This window comes from Hemiscyllium ocellatum, chromosome 12, assembly GCF_020745735.1.
Source record: "Hemiscyllium ocellatum isolate sHemOce1 chromosome 12, sHemOce1.pat.X.cur, whole genome shotgun sequence".
Classification (NCBI taxonomy): domain Eukaryota; kingdom Metazoa; phylum Chordata; class Chondrichthyes; order Orectolobiformes; family Hemiscylliidae; genus Hemiscyllium; species Hemiscyllium ocellatum.
The window spans coordinates 80120572-80144132 of record NC_083412.1 but is presented as its reverse complement, the minus strand read 5'-3'; the positions used below and the strand labels follow the sequence as shown (position 1 = coordinate 80144132).

Sequence of the window (23561 nt, the reverse complement as noted above, 5' to 3'; positions counted from 1 at the left end):
AAGCTCAGAGAAAGGGAATCTGCAGTCAGGGAGGAACACGCAGAGGAGAGTTAACATCATAGCTCTCTTGCGAGAGAGACTGCACTTCAATAGATGGTTTAGGTATCTATATAATAGTAAAGTCTGCTTTTAAGTGAATGTTGTCACTTTCTTCAGAAGATGTTGACTAGTATTATAGTTTTTAAAGTTCAGAGAAATCTATGCTAGAATAATAGAAATGATGAAGTGAAAACCGGTATTGCTTCCTGGAATAATCCAAAACAAATCCCACTCACCACTATTTTATTGGCCTGCATTTTGCTCTGCTTCGTATGTTAATCCACTTTTCCTTTTTTTAATGAAAGACTGTCGTCTATATCGCAATCAAACGCTCAGTAAAGCATCCACTTAATAATTCATGCTCTGTCAAGAAATTTATTCTCTTTATCTTATGGCCAATTAAATAAATAATACTTGCTGCTGAATAGCCAACTAGCAGAAAAATGTTTGACACTGTGACCTTATCAAAATGCTTCATAATTTCATTAATTGTGTTTAATTTTAGAATTGTCTTTAATTTTAGTTGACAAGTTATTTTGAATTAGAGGGTCACCATACAGAATAAACTTGAAGCAATGATTTTACTTATGCAGAAATTGAGATGCCGAATGCCTCGTCATCTTCACATTGTTCACATTCTTTGTTACAAGTTAAAATGGCTTCAAAAGATTAACTTAAAAATATTTTTCAAGTTTGTGCCTTCCTGTATTTATACTGAGTTGTTTTGTAATGGTGTTTTTTTTGTGATGGCTGTTATCCATCTTTTTGTTCTTTTTCAGTAATTTTATTTTTCTGGAGCAACTTAACAGAAATAGTCATTCCTGGGCAGCCAAAGGAAACGATCCCCGCACATGTGAATTTCATGACTATTTCTTGTTTGTTTGCGTCATGTTTTGTGAAAGCAGTTGAGACGTACTATCTCTTGACAAAATTCATGTTGAAGTGGGGGCAGGGAGCTCATTTTGTCCTGCAAACTCAACTCCTTATAGGACAATCAACCATTTACTTCATGAAAGAAATGACTTAAGTGTGCAATATAGAAAATGAAATCGGAAAGTCGTCTTTAGTTGGCGGGTGTTAAGAACATTTGTATGCAAGTAAAACAGGGGAATTTTGTCCTGGTCAATAACATAGGTTACCAGTGCAGACCTGTTCAGAAGTCTCAAAAGGAGCAATGTCTAAATTAAAAATGACCAAAAGAATCAGAAGTGAGGCCAATTTTGGCATGAGTTTGCTCTTTTCAGAATAATATTTGATGTTAGTTTTTTTTAGTACAAGTCATGGTTCTGACTGTTGCTTTGTGCTGTAAGAGCCATCCCCCTACAATTTCTATATGAAATATTTCTTGCCAAATCCTGAGGAATGAAATTAAACATTTATTTTTAGATCTGCCCAAGAACGTGATAAACTTTGGCAGGAACAAGTACAAAGGGATGAGGATGAACGACTAAAGAATCTCCAGGAACAGCAAAGTAGAAGAACAGAAGAAACCTCCCAAAAGAAGGAGAAAAGCAAGCAGGAAGTATTGAGCAGAATGTTTCAACAGCACCTGGAGCCAGTGAAAGACCAGTCTCGGAGTGGATGGCAACCACCAGGTAACCTCAAATTTGTTTCCTTCCTTCCTTCCTTACAATGTTAATTGTACTGTCATTAAGGAAAGTCTGGAGAAACGTCAGCCATCAGCTTTGAAGGTAAAATCATCGCGTTCTACTCAACCACAGCGCTTTATTCTCATTGGCGATTCTCTCTGGTGATTTAACCAGAGGGTCACCATTCCTCAGGTTGAGGACAGAGGTTAAGATGAGTCCTTCATGGTAATCTTAATTGTTATGGGAATTGAATCCATGCTGTTGGCATCACTCTGCATTGCTGTCCAGCCAACCCACCCCCTCCCCCAACAGTGAAAAACATAACAGGTGAACATGGAAATTGTGGAAATTGCTTTAAATTAAGTTTGCCATAAAAATTAATAGTAACTGAAGACAAATTTAATACTCTTCACATTTAGTGATCAGTGAATAGAATGAAAGATAAGAAATGGATGGAGAAATAAGATAGTAAACAACCTGTGTTTTCCATAATCACCAAATCTATCCTTTCTTTATGCTTGCCCATACCATTTTTGTTTTGTGTAAGCCTGAATAGTGAGTGCTTACAAGTCACAGCAAGAGCAATAAACCTAGCCAGTGCTGTCCTTGATACTGTCCAGCAAGGGTCACTGATGGAAATGGCAACTATGAACTCGTCAGCAAGTTTAGGAAAGCAGTCATAATGTTTGCTGCCATCCTACTTCAGCTATGTCTGTGCAGACTACCAATTGAATGTGGGGTTTCTTATTTTCTTGACATGTTGAAGTTTTCTCACCAAAGCCAGTTAGGACATTGTCATAACTTTCATACATGATTCTTGTGGGTTAAGCCTGTGACAAGTTCTGCTGTAATCAATCCAGATTACCAAATAAGCTTCAAGCAAGCTTTGCTAAGAACATGTTATGCTATCAGAGAACTAGCTAGATTGGATTTATTATTTTAAGTAGGAACAACATAGCTGAGTAATCTTCAACATTTGGGGGCATGCTAACGCTGTCACTGTAGTTGTATAGTTTGAGGGGCATCTGGGTACAAGCTGAAGATAATTTTTTTTTTAGTCAATTTCTTCAGCCTTGACATTGTACATCTCTGGAGCAGATGGTACTTGCACCAAGATTTCCAGGTTCAGAGGTAGGAACACTACCACTGCACCACAATGCCCCTATGGTTACAAGCTGAATGCTATTTGACCCAGTGAATCCAGCTGTTCCACAATGAGTAAACTAAATTGCCTGGGTGTAGGCAGCCATGATGAGCAATTCCAGAATAAAACAATTAGAGCTGCCCCAGGGATTTTTTAGTTTTAAAAAAAGCTGGAAAACCCTTCAGCTTTCTCTTTTGAACTGTCATGCTAGGTTCTGCTGTAGGATCAATTTACACTCCAGATTTGGTATTTTGCAGTGCATTGGATTACAGTAGGAAAAAGTGCGCATCTCAAATTGAGAGAACCTATTGACAATTGGAATTCTTTCAGTAGGACTCCAGCATTGGTTAGGCTAATGTGTTACAGATGTGGTTATTGTTCATACAGTGAAGGTAACATGAAATTTTGAATCTTTGAGGTATGCATGCTGTAACAACAATTCTATCTTGCTTGAAGTTGTAGTTTGGAGGAAGATCACATTTTAAAAGATATAGCAAAATTAATTATTCCCTTTTTCTCTTCCAATAGAAAAACCTTCACCTGTAAATACTGATCAAGATGGTATTAAGGTTGTATATTATAGAGCATTGTATCCATTTGAAGCTAGGAGCCATGATGAGGTTACTATTTATCCTGGAGATATTATAATGGTAAGGTTTCCTATTATTTGAGAAACAGTTTGTAATACATAATAAATAAAGAACTGTGGAAGCTGTAAATCTGAAACACAAAGACAGAACGTGCTGGAGAACCTCAAAATCAGGAATGGAGAAGAGTCACTGGACTCAGTGTTAATCTGGTTTCTTTCCATAGATGCTGCCAGACCTACTGAAGTTTCTGTAGCACTTTCTGTAGTTGGTGATATGTAATGGTTTTAAGATGGGGAAACTGAGCTAAACAATCTATGTTTTTTTAACTTGAATGTGTATTTTTTCCATCCAGAGTTGAAGACTTAAGTATTTGTAACTATGTTTAAAAATTTTCTGTCAATGATTTCAGAGTGTGTGCTACAATTTTGTGCATTGTGTGACTGCGTGCAGTATGGCAAGTCTTTAGTTTGAGGAGCAGTTAGAAAGATTTTTGTAACATTGCTGTAGTCATTTCCTATGTAAATACTGAAATGGTTTCAGTCCTGCAGCAGTTGGTTATGTGAAGATGTATTTTGACTCATTACTTGAGGCAAGAAAAATTTCTGTCACCAGATAAAAAATGAAAGGTTCTTCATCTGTTAATTTCTGCATATAATTTGCCCTTTTTTCAAATAATTTTCTACCTATTCACTATATTCTTAAAATAATGTACAGGATGGGGCAAAAAGCCCTTCTGATTTTGAGTAAAATTTCATCTTGCATGATTCAATTCTTCTTCTTTGAAATTCCTGCCAGCTTCACCACCAAACCTCGTCTTTTCCTCTCTACATTTCTTGGCACTGCTGGATGTAAGGCATTTATACAATCTTAGTCTAGAATTAGTTACAGCACAAAAGGTGAACTTTGAGAGTGATACCTTTGAATACTGAAGTATGTAATACTTTAGCTGCTCGCATCTCACAGCTGGAGCTGGAATATGGTCATCTGGTTTACACCAATCTTCTTGATTATTACTTTTAAAAAATATATATTTCATAGCAATTGGAGCTGTTCATTTGTGTAAATCTTTGCAGCTCAAGCTATAAATGTACCAGAGTGTTAATCCTCATTGTTTTTTAAAGTATGAATTTGTATCACAGAAACTGATTGGAAATTAAAGTTTGCCACTGCACTGGAAAATTCTGCATTAAGATACAAGTTAAACAACTCAGAAGATCAAAAGGGAAATGAGAAAAAATAGTTCGGGTCTTTTCAGATTTTATATTTGTCTTCATCCCATTGTAGCATCCATTGCTAGATGGTTCCAATGGTTGTTTCTGGACTGTGCTACCTAAAATATGTACTGAATGTGTTGAGCACTCTTTGCATGAAAAACTTCCTTTGATTTTAAATTTCGCATTAATTTTAACTTTCCTTATCATCAATTTCACTTGACATCATCTTTTGTAATCACTATTTCTGTGCTGTTCACCACCCTCCAAATTTTATGTGACACCATACAGCTTTGAGAAAATTTGTAACTCCAGTTGAGATTCTGGATGTAGGTTTGTCCGCTGAGCTGGAAGATTCATTTCCAGATGTTTCGTCACCCTACTAGGTAACATCTAGGAAGCAATCATCCCAACATTCACAAACAAAGCTGCATCAGAACATTCTTTCAATGAGCCAACACAAACTGCAGCACAAAGGAACTACGCGGAGCAGAGGAAAATCACCTAGGCCATATATTCAAAAAGAGTGGGTACCCAATAAACACAGTCCACTGATGTCTCAGCAACAAACCCCAAACAAGCAAGACAAAACGCGTCCAGAAAGCCTAGCCAGTCTCCCCCACATCAAAGATATTTTGGAAATGACTGCCAGACTACTCAGACCCCTTGGCATCATGGTAGGCCACAAACCCACCAACCCACTAAAACAGCAACTAATGAACTTGAATGACCTGATACAGACAACAAGCAAAACTAATGTCACTTACAAAATACTGTGCAAGGACTGTAACAAACACTACATTGGACAAACAGGCAGAAAACTAGCCATCAGGATACATGAACACCAACTAGCCACAAAACTACATGACCCTCTCTCACTAGTATCCTTACTTACAGATAAGGAAGGACACCACTTTGACTGGGATAACACATCCATCTTAGGACTAGCCAAACACAGACACGCACGAGAATTCCTAGAAGCATGACATTCCAACCGGAACTTGATCAACAACCACATCGAGTTAGACCCCATTTACCACCCCCTGAGAAAAAGAACAGGAAATGACATCAACCCAAAGAAACGCAAACATATAAATCGAAAGCAGGGATCATGTACAGTGCTTCGCCTGGAGGCCCACTGAAGATATTACCTAATAGGGTGACGAAATGTCTGGAAATGAACCTTCCAGCTCAGCAAGCAAACCTACGTCCAGAACCATACAGATATAGTACCATCTGCACTGAGTTGTAGTTTTTGATTTCCTTCCATGCACCATGTGGCAGAACAATGACATGGGTCCGATTTTAAGAGTAATCGTGTCCTGTAATGGATCTGAGGGTCTGGGCATTCCCCAATGCTCAGTTCTAACTGTTTAAGAAAGCATTTTAAAATCGTGTTTTACTTTGAATTGCTAATGAGATTTTGTAACTTTTGTTTTACTGCCCTTTTTTGATCATTTGCTTTCATGTTGGAGGTTAAAGGGGAATGGGTAAGTCAGTTGCAGAATTATTGGGGAGTGGGGTTAATTTCTTTTGTGTCCTTGCATAGTTTTCTTTGCACTAAACGGACTTGTGAAATTATGTCCTAGGCCACTGATTATCATGGCGACATCAAATTATATTTTAAAGTTTGGGATTTTTATTTCAATTGGGTTTGCATTCTGAGATTCCAAACACTTTCTTTTCTGTAAAACTAGGAATGTGTGTCGTTGGGTACAATGAATATTCTACTTAGTATGGCCAGCTGTTGGTGCTTAATGTTCAAGTGAATTATTGATTACTGGCACAGTGATATGTTTAGACTGACCTGAATACTAATATTGTGTATCAATATTTGTATCTGGGTAGATAAAGGGAATTGTTTCAAAGGTGTATGTTTTTGAAAAAGAGGTTTTATTCAAGCTTTTCATAATGTGCATAACATGACAATTTGTAAGGAATGCCAATGTAATGCAGAAATGACATTTTGTACTTATGATAGGAGATTGTTTAACAAGTGGATTCTTAATTGAATATGTTGCCATTGGAAACTTACCAGTTAAAGGTCAAGTTACCATAGTCTGACAGGGCCATACAGCTGTACACACTCTTTAGAGGGAGATGATTCTGGTGGTTTAATTTGAGGATCACTGCACCTAAAGTGATGGGAGAGTTTGAGAAGGTGGGACCTTCAATGGACCAGGCAAGTGATGATTCACAGTTGACTGCCAAACTGTGTTGTAATTCTAAACTAGACGTAATGTTACTTCTACATCAATGAATTGCCCTGAGAAATTAACCAGAGAATGGTGATCTACCACTTATTTTGTTGAGTTAATATACTAAAAACCTACATCACAGTGTGCTTTGTTTTTACCTACTACAAAGGACAGGGCCCTGTACGTTAATACTTCCAACCGAAAGCTTGTGATCTAAAGCAGAGATGGTGACTGGAAAGAGCACAGGGGATGCAGCAAATCATTGATACTCAGGGCAATTGGACAGCATTTGCTAAATAATCCTGAGCGTGCAAAGAGCTACACTGGCAACTATTTTAAGGATGTCTGGCTGGCTCACAGTATGGTGCACTTGCACGAGATGGAAGCTGCATCTTGATACTTAGGTCCCTGTCCTTTGTAGACAGAGAGCATGTATACACATTGCTCCTTCTACAATTTAGCAAAGTAGGTGACAGCCATTTCCTAGTTCATTTCTCAGGATTTTGACTAATCCAAAACCAATCTAACTGGTTTAACATTTTAAGCAAAACTTGGCAATTAGCTGTTAGTCATCGAACTGCTGTATCCTCCTTTGACAATATTTCTACCCAGGACAGCACACGTGCTAACCATTCTGTGCTGTCTTCCCATATAGTCTCAAGCATTTTCCATTTGCCTTGGTGTTTCTTGTAAAATGTCCTGATAAGTACAGATAAAAATCTTCAACAAAATGTCTTTGTTCACTCATGGATTCAAATTCTGTACGAGGAAACGAGACACATATCTGAAATCCAAATTTGAAGTGTAACTCTGTCTAAATTAGTTGTAATGGTTCGAAATCAGTGATGGCTGTACAGTTACACATTATTTGTGTCCTTGAGGCAAAGGGTGAAATTTTGTTTTCATCCGTTTAATTGTCTTGAAGTTTGATTATAGTTCTGAGCAGTTGAATCTTCAACAAAATTGCCATCCATTTACCATGAAGGGTAATTCTCAGAGGCTTGGCAACTGCCCTTGTAATGGGAATGCCATTATTGTGAACTGCTAACTTTCTCATCGGGAATGGAGCTACCATCTCTTATTCCTTTTACCACATTTAGAAATGCAACAACTAACAATGTGGCAATTGGGGGCAAATGCAGATAGCAATGAGTAGATGCTTCTAGTCAGATTCAGTAAATTAATAATTGGAAACAAGTGATTTGTTCAGAGTTAATTTTGTGTTTGGGTGTTTTAACAACTGGAAATTTGACCTCTGGTACTAAGGCATATTCATCATATTCAAAAAGCTAAATGTGGTGGTGATGAGATGGGAATGATGCATTTTAATGTGCTCAGTGGTGCATGTCTATGATGTCTATCTGTTACTCTGCTCGCACTTCTCAAAGTCTGAGAATTCCCCCTCTCCCTACACAAGCGTGTGTGTACACACACGTCCTTTATTGATTTTGCACCCATGTGTATTAAGTATCGAAGTATGTAGATTTTCATGATTTCTCAGTTATGAAGGTACCAACTCTTTGCGCACCTGTGCACTAACCCTATTTGGAAATAAAAATAGACTTATTACAGGAAAATGAAGATTCTAAAAAAAACTTCAGAAATGTTAAATTGTAATTCAAATATGATAGCTGAGCTTTAGCTGGCAGCTGCACACTATGCCTCACTAGCATTGGGTTCCAGATAGGATGTTTTTACCAAATTAAGACATGCTGTCACTCTGGTACCTGAGGAACAAAATAGTGCTTTTGCTTTCCAATCAATTATTTTTATGATCTCTGCATATTTGTCAAGCATCAGACTTAGATACATCAAAACACTTCCTTTCCAGTCAAAAGCATACACTGTTTTACAAATTAGCTGCAGTAGACTAAATTCTTGGGTAAAGCTATGAGGTCATTTTAGGGCAAACTCTAGTCTGCTTATTTTGACATACTTCATGTTTTGAGGTATAATGTCCCATGAGGTATAGGCCCATGCCAATGGTACAAAATTGTTTTTGACAGGTGGATGAAAGTCAAACTGGAGAACCGGGATGGCTTGGAGGTGAACTCAAAGGGAAAACTGGATGGTTTCCTGCTAACTATGCAGAGAAGATTCCAGAGAATGAAGTGCCACCGAATTTGCAGTCGGGAGCAAAGCTGACTGCAAAGATTGCGCCTCATACAGTGGCTGCAAGTGTTGTGCAACCAGCAACAGAGCCTGCGATGTCCTCCAATTGGGCAGATTTTAGCTCAACGTAGGTACAAGTGTGTAGTTTTCAGCTTTCTCAAATATAACTGCTATTATTTAATTAAGGCTGCAATATCTTGGTGTATAACAAGCATATTTTTCCTTGAATGAATGTGCACAGATGGTTGAGTGCAAATTAAGCAATCATTTGACGTCAAAAGGTACTTTCGTTGGCACGTAAGCTTTACAAAAGCTAAAAATATTACTGCAGCCTTTGCACAATATTTTCTCGCATTACAATTTATTTTGTTATACTGTCAGGAATTGTGATATCCCTTTCAACACCCCTTTAAAGTCTTGCTGGGATATGGTTCAAGAGTAACACACAGCCCATTGTTAACTTGAGTAGTTGATGACTTATTGTGTGACCGATGATTCGCATAAGATCCAGAATGAGCTCCTACTTAAACCAGGTCTTTTTCTGCATGGTCCCTGCTCAGTTACTCTTTTGGGAAGTGATCTAAGTAATTCTTAAGTTGGCATCATCTAATTATTTTTGAGTTTGGGTGGTCTTTAGATTCCAGGTTCTTTTCCAACTCCAGGTCATTTTGGAAAAATAATGTATTTCTATGATTTTAAGGGTGTGACAAATTCATAGACTTTGACATGCATAACTGCATGTTTTTCAAGGAAAAAAGTTGTACTTTAAACTGAAATATTAATGATTTTCATTATGACTTCTTTTAAATCATTTGCTAAAATTTAAAATAGCAATATTGTTTCATGCTGCAGTTAAAGCTGTCCAGGTCAATCTTGCATCATTCTCAGAGCAACCAAGTTTAGAAAGTCCCTTTAGCTCTTTTACCTTCAGTTCAATGATAGAAGTTCAAAATTGAAACAACAAGTAGTAGCCTAATTGCAAAAAATAGTTAAATGCAAATAAATCATGTGATGGGTGCATTACAGCCAAAGCTTGACCAACTCTATGAATGTTACCTGTGTAAGAGTTTGAAATCCTTGGCTCTGTGTTAAAATAAAATTGTCATGAATGTCAATTTTCTTTGTTTTTCTATACTTCGGGCATTCGGAACTGTCAAAATGCCAACCAGGAAATATTGCTGAATATGCTGTCACAGCTTTTGCTGTCATTAGGACAAATAAAAGAAAACCAAATTTCTAGAGGAACAAAATTTATATTGCACAAAGGCTGAGAGTTAAAAGGAGATGTATCTAGGCATTGTACCTTTATCAGTTAAACAGAAGCTTTGGTGCTCATGTATTTTTTCCATGGCAAAGCCACTGCTAAACAATGTTGATTTACCAAGCAATTAGCACCTCACTTCTCACGCAGAAAGTTTTTTGATCCTTTTGATATTTGGTGGTATTGCATCTGTACCATATTTTATATGCTGCAGCATATTTTTTATCAGTAATTCTTCATTTCTGTATTACCAAGTCACTGGTTTGAGCACTGAAATAAAAGGAGAAAGTGAGGACTACAGATGCTAGAGATTAGAATCGAGAGTATGCTGTTGGAAAAGCGCAGCAGGTCAGGCAGCATCCGAGGAACAGAAGAAGAGACATTTCAGGCAAAAGCCTTTCATTCCTGATGAAGGGCTTTTGCTTGAAACATTGATTTTTCTGCTCCTTGGATGCTGCCTGACTTGCTGTGCTTTTCCAGCACCATTCTATTCTTGATTCTGATGTCCTCCCCGTAAACCAAAGTTGGAATAAGACCGTTTTGACCTTGATTTATTTTTCAAAAAAGATTGTATAGCAAAGCAGCTTTTCAACTCTTGTTCTTTTCTTTTCACTTAGATGGCCCACAACAGGCAGTGAGAAGCCAGAGAGTGATAATTGGGATGCCTGGGCCACACAGCCATCACTAACTGTTCCTAGCACAGGGCAGCCTCGGCAGAGATCAGCTTTTACCCCTGCCACTGTATCTGGATCATCTCCATCACCTGTATTAGGACAGGTAAGTAGCGAATACAAAAGGGCACTTCATCTTGAGTGTGAAATATTGTTACACGTTAAAGTGATCAGATAAAATATCACAGTGTGCAAACACACTTGAAGTTCATCAGTATTGCAAACTCAAGTTCAGCGAAGGATGAGAAGGAAGTCTGTTTATTGGCTGAAGGGTCCTTTAGACACTCTGCCCAACTCTTAGCATTATGGGTTCAGAGTGAAAGAATACTAAATGGGATTTGTTGCTGAGACTGAAAAGGATTGGCTGTATTTAATGCAAATGCAAATTTTTAAATATTGTAAACATGGTAGCGACTATTCTTTATCCATCCAATTTGTAACTTATCGGGTTGGTTGGTGGTGCTGGATCTTGGGTGTTGGAACACTTAACCATTTAAGTTGCCCTGTGTTACAATCTAAGCATAAACATTCACCCAAATGTTTGTTGTAACATTCTATGGAATTCTGCCAGTGCAATCTTGGTGATCCCTGAAAACTGGGCAGTTTATCCATATGAATTTAGTGATCGCTTGAGTCAGAGATATGCAGCCTGGAAAGAGTCATGTGGAAAATCCTAAGCCCATCTCTGGTTTGTGTAACTTTCAAAGATTGTCACCCTGCTTAATCCAAGGTTACTATGAGTTATGTTTCCCACTGCTAACCCTTTTGAGTGGTGTGTGTCTTAGATATCAGGTGAAAAGAAGATTGTTTGCTTGTGATGCAAACTCGACTGCAAGAGTAGTGTATAAGTTTGAGTAAGACAAAGGAGGGAAACGTAACCATTGAATTGTATCCCTCAAGGGACTAAACAGAAATGTGGAGAAAATTAAAAACTGCTTAAGAACTTCAAACTGTTATTTTTATCTTTGGCTAGTTTAAAATAATACACTACTTTTCCTCCTCCATTGCAATAAGCATGTCATGTTTCCCTGTTATGTTTTGCATTGATCATGGTGTTGTATTGAATTGTATACATTTAACAATTAATGGAATTACTTAAAACAAAAATTACTTAAAGTACAACTTCATGTTAATTTTGAGAGTTTGAATTATGGACAAAAAAATCATTCATAAAACCTGATTTGAGTTTTGTGACCCAAATTAATACTCAAGTGTTTCCCATCAGGCTAGACGGGATTGTGACGAAAGTAGTCGATAAAATTAAATCCATGTTTTGATTCACTACTTAATTAGATTCCCTTTTTTTAAAGCAGGTGGTGTCAACCGTGGCTTGTGTGGCCCTCGAAGTTTGGGAAGGGCTCTGCTTAGTCAGTGGAAGACTACTCATTAATTATTTTTAAATTTCCATAAATTGTCTGTTGAGCCATCATGTAAAAGTGTTCAAGTACTTGAATAAACATTGCTTTTGCTTATGTCATTCACTTGTATTGGACTGTTGGTTCTTGTGGTGATCAGTAAATATTCAAACAAAGTCAGAACTGGAATACTGCATGTGACTTTCTTTGTCAAATTATTTGCCAGGGAGAGAAGGTTGAGGGACTTCAAGCACAAGCATTATATCCTTGGAGGGCAAAGAAGGATAATCACCTCAACTTCAACAAAAATGACATAATTACAGTTTTGGAACAACAGGATATGTGGTGGTTTGGAGAGGTTCATGGACAGAAGGGCTGGTTCCCCAAATCCTATGTAAAACTCATTTCAGGACCTGTAAGAAAATCCATCAGGTATGTTTGCTTGGATTCCTTTGTATTAACTGTACTTCTTTGTTTCCTCTTCCTTGATGCTGGCCTGATTTGCCATATAAATATGACAGAGATCAGCCGAAAATTATCTCTTAAAATTGGAACTTACCTGTAGCAATTTTTGCTGTTTGATTATCTCTCTTTCTTTTTTTTTGAAGAAATCCCCAATGTGTTTGGGTTACAAATTGTAATCTTTTGTCTAAATATAGTTAGTCACTTGTGATTGACTTTGAGTTTTAATGAATTCAGAACCAAAACAGTGAATAATAGTTTAACACCCAACAAAGCAAGATGGAATCACATTGAATGCAACTGACAAAAATAGATGAGTAGCATTTCAAAGAGAAAGGTTGTTTAATATTCCAAGTACAGAGAGCTCAATGTTTGAGTCCTTCCAATTAGATATAGCTTTCATGTACTCTGATACTCGATCTACCTCACTACAACCCTTGTGATGCTAAATTATCAGGCAGTTTTTATGACATATGAGACTGGATGAGCAACAATTTCCTCTATTTAAATATTACAAGGATTGAAGTCATTACTCTCAATCCCTTTCCAAAATCCGTAACAGCTATTAATTCCATCCCTCTCCTGGGCAGAATTATCAAGTTAAAACTCTTTGTTTACAAGTGTGGTGCCATATTTGATAGGGAGATGAGCCTCCACCTCATTCATTTCATCACTTGCTTCCATAATATTCCTTGATTTTGCTTTTGTCTCAAGTAAACTGTTCCTGTGATTTGTAACTTCAAACTCAGCCATTTCAATGCACTCTGTCTCGCGTTCTACCCTATGCATTTTTTTTTCTTCTTTGCTGGGAAAGCAATATCATTAGTTGGTATGGTGTAGAGCTGTTGTCTATTACTGCTGCAGTCTTTTAGTATCATTTATTTGTAATTTGGGATTACCACAATACTGTTAAGAAATTCTAGGATTTCGACCCAGTGACACTAAAGGAACAGTGATGGTTCTGAGTCTAGATGGTTATATAGCTTTTGAGGGATTCCTATAGGCCCTGGTGTTCTCATGCTACCCTTGACCTTCTGGGGGATATAGATTTCAGGTTGATGAGGTACTGTTATACGACCCTTAGCAAGCCCCTGATCAAGCTTAGACTTGATTCTCAACTTCCAAATTCCTCCTATTATTGTTATCTCCCCCAGTCTCCACTTCTGAGGTCTCTGCATTCTAATTCTGTTCTTTAGTTAGTCCTTAACTTTAATTGCTTTATCATTGGTAGCCTACCTTTGGTTACCTTGGCTCCAGGCTTTGCAATAACCCCATAAACATCCCCATTTTCCTACCTTGCTTTCTTCCTTTAAAACAATCCTTAAAATATACCTCTTTGACCAAGCTTTTGGTTAATATCTTAGCTGGATTGGTGCCACATGTTGGAATCAACTCCAGTGATCCACAAACTACAGATTAACTTTATTTTTGAATGTTGGTTTGTTGTTTCCCACATTGCATCCATTAAAAAGTGTTCATTTATAAATGTGCATGAAAACCTACTGTAATTGTTAGGTAAGCGTAATATTCTGAGATTCTGAAGCTTGTATGGCTTAGTGTGTTAGTTATTTTACGGCCTCCTTTGGAGGAGTGAGAATGGAAGTAGTTTTCCTTTGCCATTTGTGTCAGATGCCATTTTATGAGGCCGACCTCCAGGTCTCAATGGCTGAAGATTTCACCTAATTGATCCCTACATTTTTTTTTCTGGAGACTTCGAAACTGTGACATGTATGTGTTACATTATGGCCATACTAATCTGTATTGTGAAAATCTGCGATTGTCACATTAGAACTTTGATATATCTGGCGATTCATTAAGCTGGAAGTGGGATCCATGCATTCTAAGTATTTTGGAACGAGGTGGTCTCATCTCCCTTCGTGCTACCCAGTGCACTGGACTTTTTTTGCTATGTGTAATAAACTTGTATTTTCCGATTCATAGCTTACTGATTTACTCTTGTTAACATTTAATTATGCTTTTATAATTAAGACCTTTTTTCAATATTTTCTAATCAACCCATTCAAAGATGTTGTTATACTCCTCTGGAGCAGGTGAGACTTGAACCCGTGCTTCCTGCTCGCAACGCAACCACTGCATCACAAATGTTGAGGTATCTATCAAATTCTGGGCACTTGATTTCAGGGTGAAGTGCTAGTCGATATTAAATCGTCTGATTGGGATTACTTGTAGCTTATTGCTCTATGCCATTAACTTCTGGAGCTGTACGAGAGAGCTGAAATATAATATGTGCTATCAGAGTACACTGAGTGAAACATGAAGCTGTAAAATGCAGGCGACTTGAGTTAAACAAATGTCATGCATAAGTTTGCTTGAAGTCATTACACAAGGAGCTCCACAAGGAATGATTTAAGAGCCCAGATTCCATATGTGGTAGTTACAATACATTTGGAAGCAATCTGTCTTCACTCATTAGTTTCTTAGAATTTTCTGAGAGGATAGATAAATTGGCAGATGCAGACCATCCACGGCCTGGGGTAGGGCGAGATTTTGGATTTCCAGAACCGAGACCCCATCTCTGAAACATCAAGTTCCAACATAGGAACATGCTTAAAATTTTGAAGCGCGGATATTTTTCAAACATACTGCCAATGAAGCTTTTATTGGAACTGAAGAATGTGTGATCATTGCCCACAGCCATAGCCTTTCATTTGATCATGCCTGTCTTTCAGTAGTTTAGCCAGATTTATGACAAACAACACAGACTTCAAACTTGGGAATGACAGAGTAGATTAATTAATAAGCCATTAGGCCCTTGAAGCATAATTCTGTTGTTCAACAAGATCAGGGCTGATCTGGTTATGTTTTTAATTCCTCAGTCCTGTCTGCTCATCAGAGGGCCAATGCAGGATTGATGGGCTGAATGGCTTTTCTCTGTAGAGATTCTATGAAGATAAAATAGAATAAACCAGGCAGTTTACTATAATATGAATGTAAAGTTTTTTTTTAAACATGTCATAACATATCCCAATCATCCCAAGAATTATTCTTCATGCATTCCAAAGGCACCCCTTTCACAGTGATGAAAATTTACTACCTCTAACATTTCCTGTATGCTTAATTGAACTGCAACTTCTACTTCCAGTCTAGAAAATCTGAGCCTATAGCTGGAGTTTTCATATACCTGAGTTTAAATGTTCTTGACTTTAATAAGTTCATCAGAGTTTTTCCAAAAACTTGAGTTCAAGATACTGTCTATTTTCCATCTTCTCCCTTTCCCAGGAGTGCTGCTTTACACACCCATCAGCACCAAGACTTATGCAAAACTGCCCCAAACAAACATTTTATTTATATAAGCTATTGCCGTTTCTTCTGAGCTTTAAAACATGCACAAGTTTCTAACTAACATCTTAATGCATAATTGTTTACCTTGCTCGGTTGTGAAGTAAAAGCCCATTCGTCCTGAAACTTGCTGTCATTCATATGTTTTAAAAGAAATTACTATGGCTTAGAAGTTATGGCTTAGAACCCCTTAGAAGTTAATCATCAATCTCTTTGAACATCCAAAAGAAATTTGAGTCATTAATTTTTAAAAATCCCAAATTACAAATAAATGATACTAAAAGGAACACATCCACCATCCCAATATTGGCAATGTCAGAATCAAAGGCATTGAGGATGAACACAATATTTTTAAAAATTTGCTTGTGGGATGTGGGCATCACTGACTCGCCAACATTTATTGTACAGCCTACGTTGCACATGAGAAGGACGTTTTTTTCCCGAGATTGGTGAATCTTTGGTATTCTGTGCGTCCAGATAATTAAGGAACTTCAAGATTCAGATCAAGATATTTGTTGATAGATTTTCACTTATTAAGAACCACAATAAATATGTGGGAAATGGCATTGAGGTTGGTGATCAGTCATGATCTAGAGTAGCACAGCTGAAGGACCTACTTCTGTGTTCCATACACAGTATTTCACATTTAAACCAGAGGTTGAATATTTTAGTCTAGTAGTTCAAAACTGTCTGAAAAATCAATTAAAAGGGTCAAGATGTTGAGAATGTTCAGTTACACACTATCTGCAGAAAATGTGACTTGTTGTTCAACAGGTCTCTGCTTTGTCCTGTTTTTGTTTGTTAACCTCACAACACTCTCCTCCTAAGCTGATGAGAAGAATCATGACTTAGTGCAATGCATTGGTGGGCAACTGGAAGCTGATGAACTAAAATACAGCCCAAAGAATGTAATGTAATGTAATGTATCACATTGAGTCACAGAGTCATAGAGATGTGCAGCATGGAAACAGACCCTTTGGTCCAACCCGTCCATGCCGACCAGATATCCCAACCCAATCATGTCCCACCTGCCAGCACCCGGCCCATATCCCTCCAAACCCTTCCTTTTCATATACCCATCCAAATGCCTCTTAAATGTTACAATTGTACCAGCCTCCTCCACATCCTCTGGCAGCTCATTCCATACACGTACCACCCTCTGCATGAAAAGGTTGCCCCTTAGGTCTCTTTTATATCTTTCCCCTCTCACCCTAAACCTATGCCCTCTAGTTCTGGACTCCCCGACCCCAGGGAAAAGACTTTGCCTATTTATCCTATCCATGCCCCTCATAATTTTGTAAACCTCTATAAGGTCACCCCTCAGTCTTCGATGCTCCAGGGAAAACTGCCCCAGCCTGTTCAGCCTCTCCCTATAGCCCAGATCCTCCAATCCTGGAAACATCCTTGTAAATACTTTCTGAACTCTTTCAAGTTTCACAACATCTTTCCAATAGGAAGGAGACCAGAATTGCATGCAATATTCCAACAGTGGCCGAACCAATGTCCTGTACAGTTGCAACATGACCTCCCAACTACTGTACTCAATACTCTGACCAAAAAAGAAAAGCATACTAAATGCCTTCTTCACTATCCTATCTACCCTGCGACTCCACTTTCCAGGAGCTATGAACCTGCACTCCAAGGTTTATGTGTTCAGCAACACTCCCTAGGACCTTACCATTAAGTGTATAGGTCCTGCTAAAATTTGCTTTCCCAAAATGCAGTACCTCGCATTTATCTGAATTAAACTCCATCTGCCACTTCTCAGCCCATTGGCCCATCTGGTCCAGATCCTGTTGTAATCTGAGGTAACCCTCTTCGCTGTCCATTACACCTCCAATTTTGGCGTCATCTGCAAACTTACTAACTGTACCTCTTATGCTCACATCCAAATCATTTATGTAAATGACAAAAAGTAGAGGGCCCAGCACCGATCCTTGTGGCACTCCACTGGTCACAGGCCTCCAGTCTGAAAAACAACCCTCCACCACCACCCTCTGTCTCCTACCTTTGAGCCAATTCTGTATCCAAATGGCTAGTTCTCCTTGTATTCCATGAGATCTAGCCTTGCTAATCAGTCTCCCATGGGGAACCTTGTCGAATGCCTTACTGAAGTCCATATAGATCACCTCTGCAGCTCTGCCCTCATCAATCTTCTTTGTTACTTCTTCAAAAAACTCAATCAAGTTTGGAGACATGATTTCCCATGCACAAAACCATGTTGACTATCCTGAATCAGTCCTTGGCTTTCCAAATACATGTACATCCTGTCCCTCAGGATTCCCTCCAACAACTTGCCCACCACCGACGTCAGGCTCTCACCGGTCAATAGTTCCTTGGCTTGTCTTTACCGCCCTTCTTAAACAGTGGCACCACATTTGCCAACCTCCAGCCTTCTGGCACCTCACCTGTGACTATCGATGATACAAATATCTCAGCAAGTGGCCCAGCAATCACTTCTCTCGCTTCCCACAGAGGTCTCGGTACACCTGATCAGGTCCTGGGGATTTATCCATTTTAAACGTTTCAAGACAATCCAGCACTTCCTCCTCTGTAATCTGGACATTTTGCAAGATGTCACCATCTATTTCCCTACAGTCTCTATCTTCCATATCCTTTTTCACAGTAAATACTGATGCAAAATATTCATTTAGTATCTCCCCCATTTTCTGCGGCTCCACACAAAGGCCGCCTTGCTGATCTTTGAGGGGCCCTATTCTCTCCCTAGTTACCCTTTTGTCCTTAATATATTTGTAAAAACCCTTTGGATTCTCCTTAATTCTATTTGCCAAAGCTATCTCATGTACCCGTTTTGCCCTCCTGATTTCCCTCTTAAGTATACTCCTACTTTCTTTATACTCTTCTAAGGATTCACTCGATCTATCCTGTCTGTACCTGACATATGCTTCCTTCTTTTTCTTAACCAAACCCTCAATTTCTTTAGTCATCCAGCATTCCCTATACCTACAAGCCTTCCCTTTCACCCTGACAGGAATATACTTTCCCTGGATTCTTGTTATCTCATTTCTGAAGGCTTCCCATTTGCCAGCCATCCCTTTCCCTGCAAACATCTGCCTCCAATCTGCATTTGAAAGTTCTTGCCTAATACCATCAAAATTTAGAACTTCAAGTTTTAGATCTGATCTATCCTTTTCCATCACTATTTTGAAACTAATAGAATTATGATCGCTGGCCCCAAAGTGCTCCTCCACTGACACCTCAGTCACCTGCCCTGCCTTATTTCCCAAGAGTAGGTCAAGTTTTGCACCTTCTAGTAGGTACATCTACATACTGAATCAGAAAATTTTCTTGTACACACTTAACAAATTCCTCTCCATCTAAACCTTTAACACTATGGCAGTCCCAGTCGATGTTTGGAAAGTTAAAATCCCCTACCATAACTACCCTATTTTTCTTACAGATAGCTGAGATCTCCCTACAAGTTTGTTTCTCAATTTCCCTCTGACTATTGGGTGGGTCTATACTACACTCCCAATAAGGTGATCATCCCTTTCTTATTTCTCAGTTCCACCCAAATAACTTCCCTGGATATATTTCCAGGAATATCCTCCCTCAGCACAACTGTGATACTATCCCTTATCAAAAATGCCACTCCCCCTCCTCTCGTCTCCCTTTCTATCCTTTCTGTAGCATTTGTATCCTGGAGATCAACTATATGTTTAAGATTTTCATTCTGCCCTCTCACCCAACTTGTTTGTTCACGAAGGAATTGAGTATTTGAATAAGTCATAATTAACAACAAATACTTCATTTTCAATACTGTATTAAAAAACATTGACATGTTTTTAAATCATTAGTTTGGATGCTTGGATAGAGTTTGGAGAAAGAATACTGTAGGATGGTAAGCTTTTCAGAATGCGGGTTTGTGAGTAAATAGGCCGTACTTTCCAAAGAAAATGCATTGCTAGGCTTTCTGAGAAAACAGCATATTGATCTATTTGGCACAGTTGAAAGTCAATATCAATTTTCAAAACAATTTCTAATTGTGAAAACATTTTTCAAGCAGCTTATTTTGCAGTTAGTGTCCAGTTGTGTTCACATGTTTGTTTATTTGAATGTATTCTGAAGAACACAAGGTAAAGATTTAGAATTCAAGTCTTTTCTGGACTTGGAAGAAAATGAAGCTTTTGATTGAGACTGAAAGTTCTCCATTATGTTGAGTACATGGATAATTAACTCACTTAAAGCAGCACAGAACAAATTGGACATTATAGATGCTGATTTGTTGTGAAACTTTGGGGTCTGTTGCCATGGTATGATATGCGTTTGTATCTCTGATCTCTTGAAAACAGCAGTCAACAGACCTTAATCAGAAGCAGGTGCTGAATGAATGTTTGGCACTTCTCTGCATTGAGCTAAATTTCAGTACCACAGATGGCTCTGAGAGCAGAAGGTTGGGAGTAAATTATCAACCTCCTTGTTAACAAGATCAGTATGTGGTAGTGATGCATAAATTAAAGGGCAAGATAAAAGTAATGGAGGCCTTGTACTCGAAGAATATAGAACATAGAAAAATACAGCGCAGTACAGGCCCTTCGGCCCTCGATGTTGCGCCGACCGAAGCCTACCTAACCTACACTAGCCCAATAACCTCCATATGCTTATCCAATGCCCACTTAAATGACCATAAAGAGGGAGAGTCCACCACTGCTACTGGCAGGGCATTCCATGAACTCACAACCCGCTGAGTAAAGAATCTCCCCCCTAACATCTGTCCTATACCTACCACCCCTTAATTTAAAGCTGTGTCCCCTAGTAACGGCTGACTCCATTAGCGAAAAAAGGTTCTCACTGTCAACCCTATCTAAACCCCTAACTATCTTGTACACCTCTATCAAATCTCCCCTAAACCTTCTTTTCTCCAATGAGAACAGCCCCAAGTGCCTCAGCGTTTCCTCATACGATCTTCCTACCATGCCAGGCAACATCCTGGTAAACCTCCTCTGCACTCGTTCCAATGCCTCCACATCCTTCCTATAGTATGGCAACCAAAACTGCACACAATACTCCAGATGAGGCCGCACCAGAGTCTTATACAACTGCAACATGACCTCAGGACTTCGGAACTCAATTCCTCTACCAATAAAGCCCAGTACACCATATGCCTTCTTCACAGCACTATTTACCTGGGTGGCAACTTTCAGAGATCTGTGTACATGGACACCAAGATCCCTCTGCTCATCCACACTACCAAGTAGCCTACCATTAGCCCAGTAATCCATCTTCTTGTTACTCCTACCAAAGTGAATGACTTCACACTTAGCTACATTGAACTCCATTTGCCACCTTTCTGCCCAGCTCTGCAATTTATCTCTATCCCGCTATAACCTGCCACATCCTTCTTCGCTGTCCACAACTCCACCGACTTTCGTGTCATCCGCAAACTTGCTCACCCAGCCTTCAAGCCCCTCCTCTAGGTCATTTATAAAAATGACAAACAGCAATGGTCCCAAAACAGATCCTTGTGGAACACCGCTAGTAACTGCACTCCAAGATGAACCTATACCATCAACTACTACCCTCTGTCTCCTTCCAGCCAGCCAATTCCTAATCCAAACCTCTAATGCACCCTCAATGCCATACCTCCGTAGTTTTTGCATTAGCCTGCCATGGGGTACCTTATCGAACGCCTTGCTAAAATGCATATACACCACATCTACTGCTTTACCCTCGTCCACTTCCTTGGTCACCTTCTCAAAGAACTCAATAAGGTTTGTGAGGCACGACCTGCCCTTCACAAAACCATGCTGACTATCCTTGATCACATTATTCCTATCCAGATGTTCATAAATCCTATCCCTTACAATTCTCTCCAAGACTTTGCCCACAACAGAAGTGAAACTCACTGGCCTATAGTTACTAGGGCTATCCCTACTCCCCTTCTTGAACAAGGGGACCACATTCGCTATCCTCCAGTCTTCTGGCACTATTCCTGTAGACAACGACGACATAAAAATCAAGGCCAATGGCTCCGCTATCTCCTCCCTAGCTTCCCATAGGATCCTAGGATAAATGCCATCAGGCACAGGGGACTTATCTATTTTCATCTTTTCCAGTATTCCCCAGACCTCTTCCCTACATACCTCAAGGCCATCCATTCTAATCACTTGTGACTCAATATTCACATCAGCAACAGTGTCTTGTTCCTGAGTGAATACTGACGAAAAGTATTGATTTAGTGTCTCTCCAATCTCCTCCACCTCCACGCACAACTTCCCACTGCTATCCTTGACTGGACCGAAACCTACCCTAGTCATCCTTTTATTCCTGACATACCTATAGAAAGCCTTTGGGTTTTCCCTAATCCTACCAACCAAGGACTTTTCATGTCCCCTTCTCGCTGCTCTTAGCTCTCTCTTTAGATCCCTCCTGGCTACCTTATAACTCTCAATCACCCCAACTGAACCTTCATGCCTCATCTTTACATAGGCTGCCCTCTTCCCTTTCACAAGGGATTCCAATTCCTTATTAAACCACGGCTCCCTCACAAGACCCTTTACTCCCTGCCTGACTGGTACATATTTATCAAGGACACCCATTAGCTGTTCCTTGAACAATCTCCACATATCATTTGTGTTCTTCCCTTGAAGCCTATTTTTCCAATCCACACATCCTAAGTCATGCCTCACCGCATCATAATTTCCCTGCCCTCAGCTATACCTCTTGCCCTGCAGTGCACACTTATCCCTCTCCATCACTAGAGTAAAAGTCACCGAGTTGTGGTCACTGTCCCCAAAGGGCTCACCTACCTCCAAGTCTAATACCTGGCCTGGTTCATTACCTAGAACCAAATCCAGTATAGCCTCACCTCTTGTTGGCCTGTCTACATATTGTGTCAGGAAACCCTCCTGCACACATTGGACAAACACCGATCCATCTAACGAACTCGAGCTATAGCTTTCCCAGTCAATATCTGGGAAGTTAAAGTCCCCCATAACAACCACCCTGCTACTTTCACTCTTCTCCTGAATTATCCTCGCAATACTTTCCTCTACTTCTCTCGGACTATTAGGAGGCCTGTAGAAAACTCCTAACAGGGTGACCTCACCTTTCCTATTTCTAACCTCAGCCCAAACTACCTCAGATGGCAAGTCTTCCTCCATCGTCCTTTCCATCGCTGTAATACTATCCTTGACAAGCAATGCCACACCTCCCCCTCTTTCACCCCCATCTCTGACCCTGCTATAACATTTAAACCCTGGAACCTGCAACAGCCAATCCTGTCCCTGTTCTACCCACGTCTCTGTAATGGCCACAGTATCGGAGTCCCAAGTACCAACCCCACACTGCAAGTTCACCTACCTTATTTCTTATACTTCTGGCATTGAAGTATACACACTTCAAGCCACCTTCCTGTTTACAGGCACCCTCCTTCGAGATTGATGCCATGTTCCTAACCTCCCTACAGTCAAGGTCCTGTACCCTAAAGCTACAGTCCAGGTTCCCATGCCCCTGCAGAGTTAGTTTAAACCCCCCCCCCCCCCACCAAAGAGCACTAGCAAACCTCCCCCCCCCCCCCCCACCCCCCCCCCCCCCCACCCCCCCCCCCCCAGGATACTGGTGCCCCCAGAAAGAACCCCAGTTATCCAGAAACCGGAATCCCTCCCT

At 39.5% G+C, this 23561-nt stretch overlaps 1 protein-coding gene across 2 annotated transcripts in view; it reads left to right on the top strand.

Moving 5' to 3' along the window:
* The window catches only part of itsn1 (intersectin 1 (SH3 domain protein)), a 195047-nt gene that overhangs the window by 107746 nt on the left and 63740 nt on the right, over positions 1 to 23561 (top strand). For both annotated transcript variants that reach the window (XM_060833763.1, XM_060833762.1), the window contains exons 18-22: positions 1426 to 1634; positions 3301 to 3422; positions 8778 to 9010; positions 10762 to 10921; positions 12397 to 12602. In XM_060833763.1, coding sequence (XP_060689746.1) covers positions 1426 to 1634; positions 3301 to 3422; positions 8778 to 9010; positions 10762 to 10921; positions 12397 to 12602 — 930 coding nt within the window. The remainder of the gene's footprint in view (positions 1 to 1425; positions 1635 to 3300; positions 3423 to 8777; positions 9011 to 10761; positions 10922 to 12396; positions 12603 to 23561) is intronic.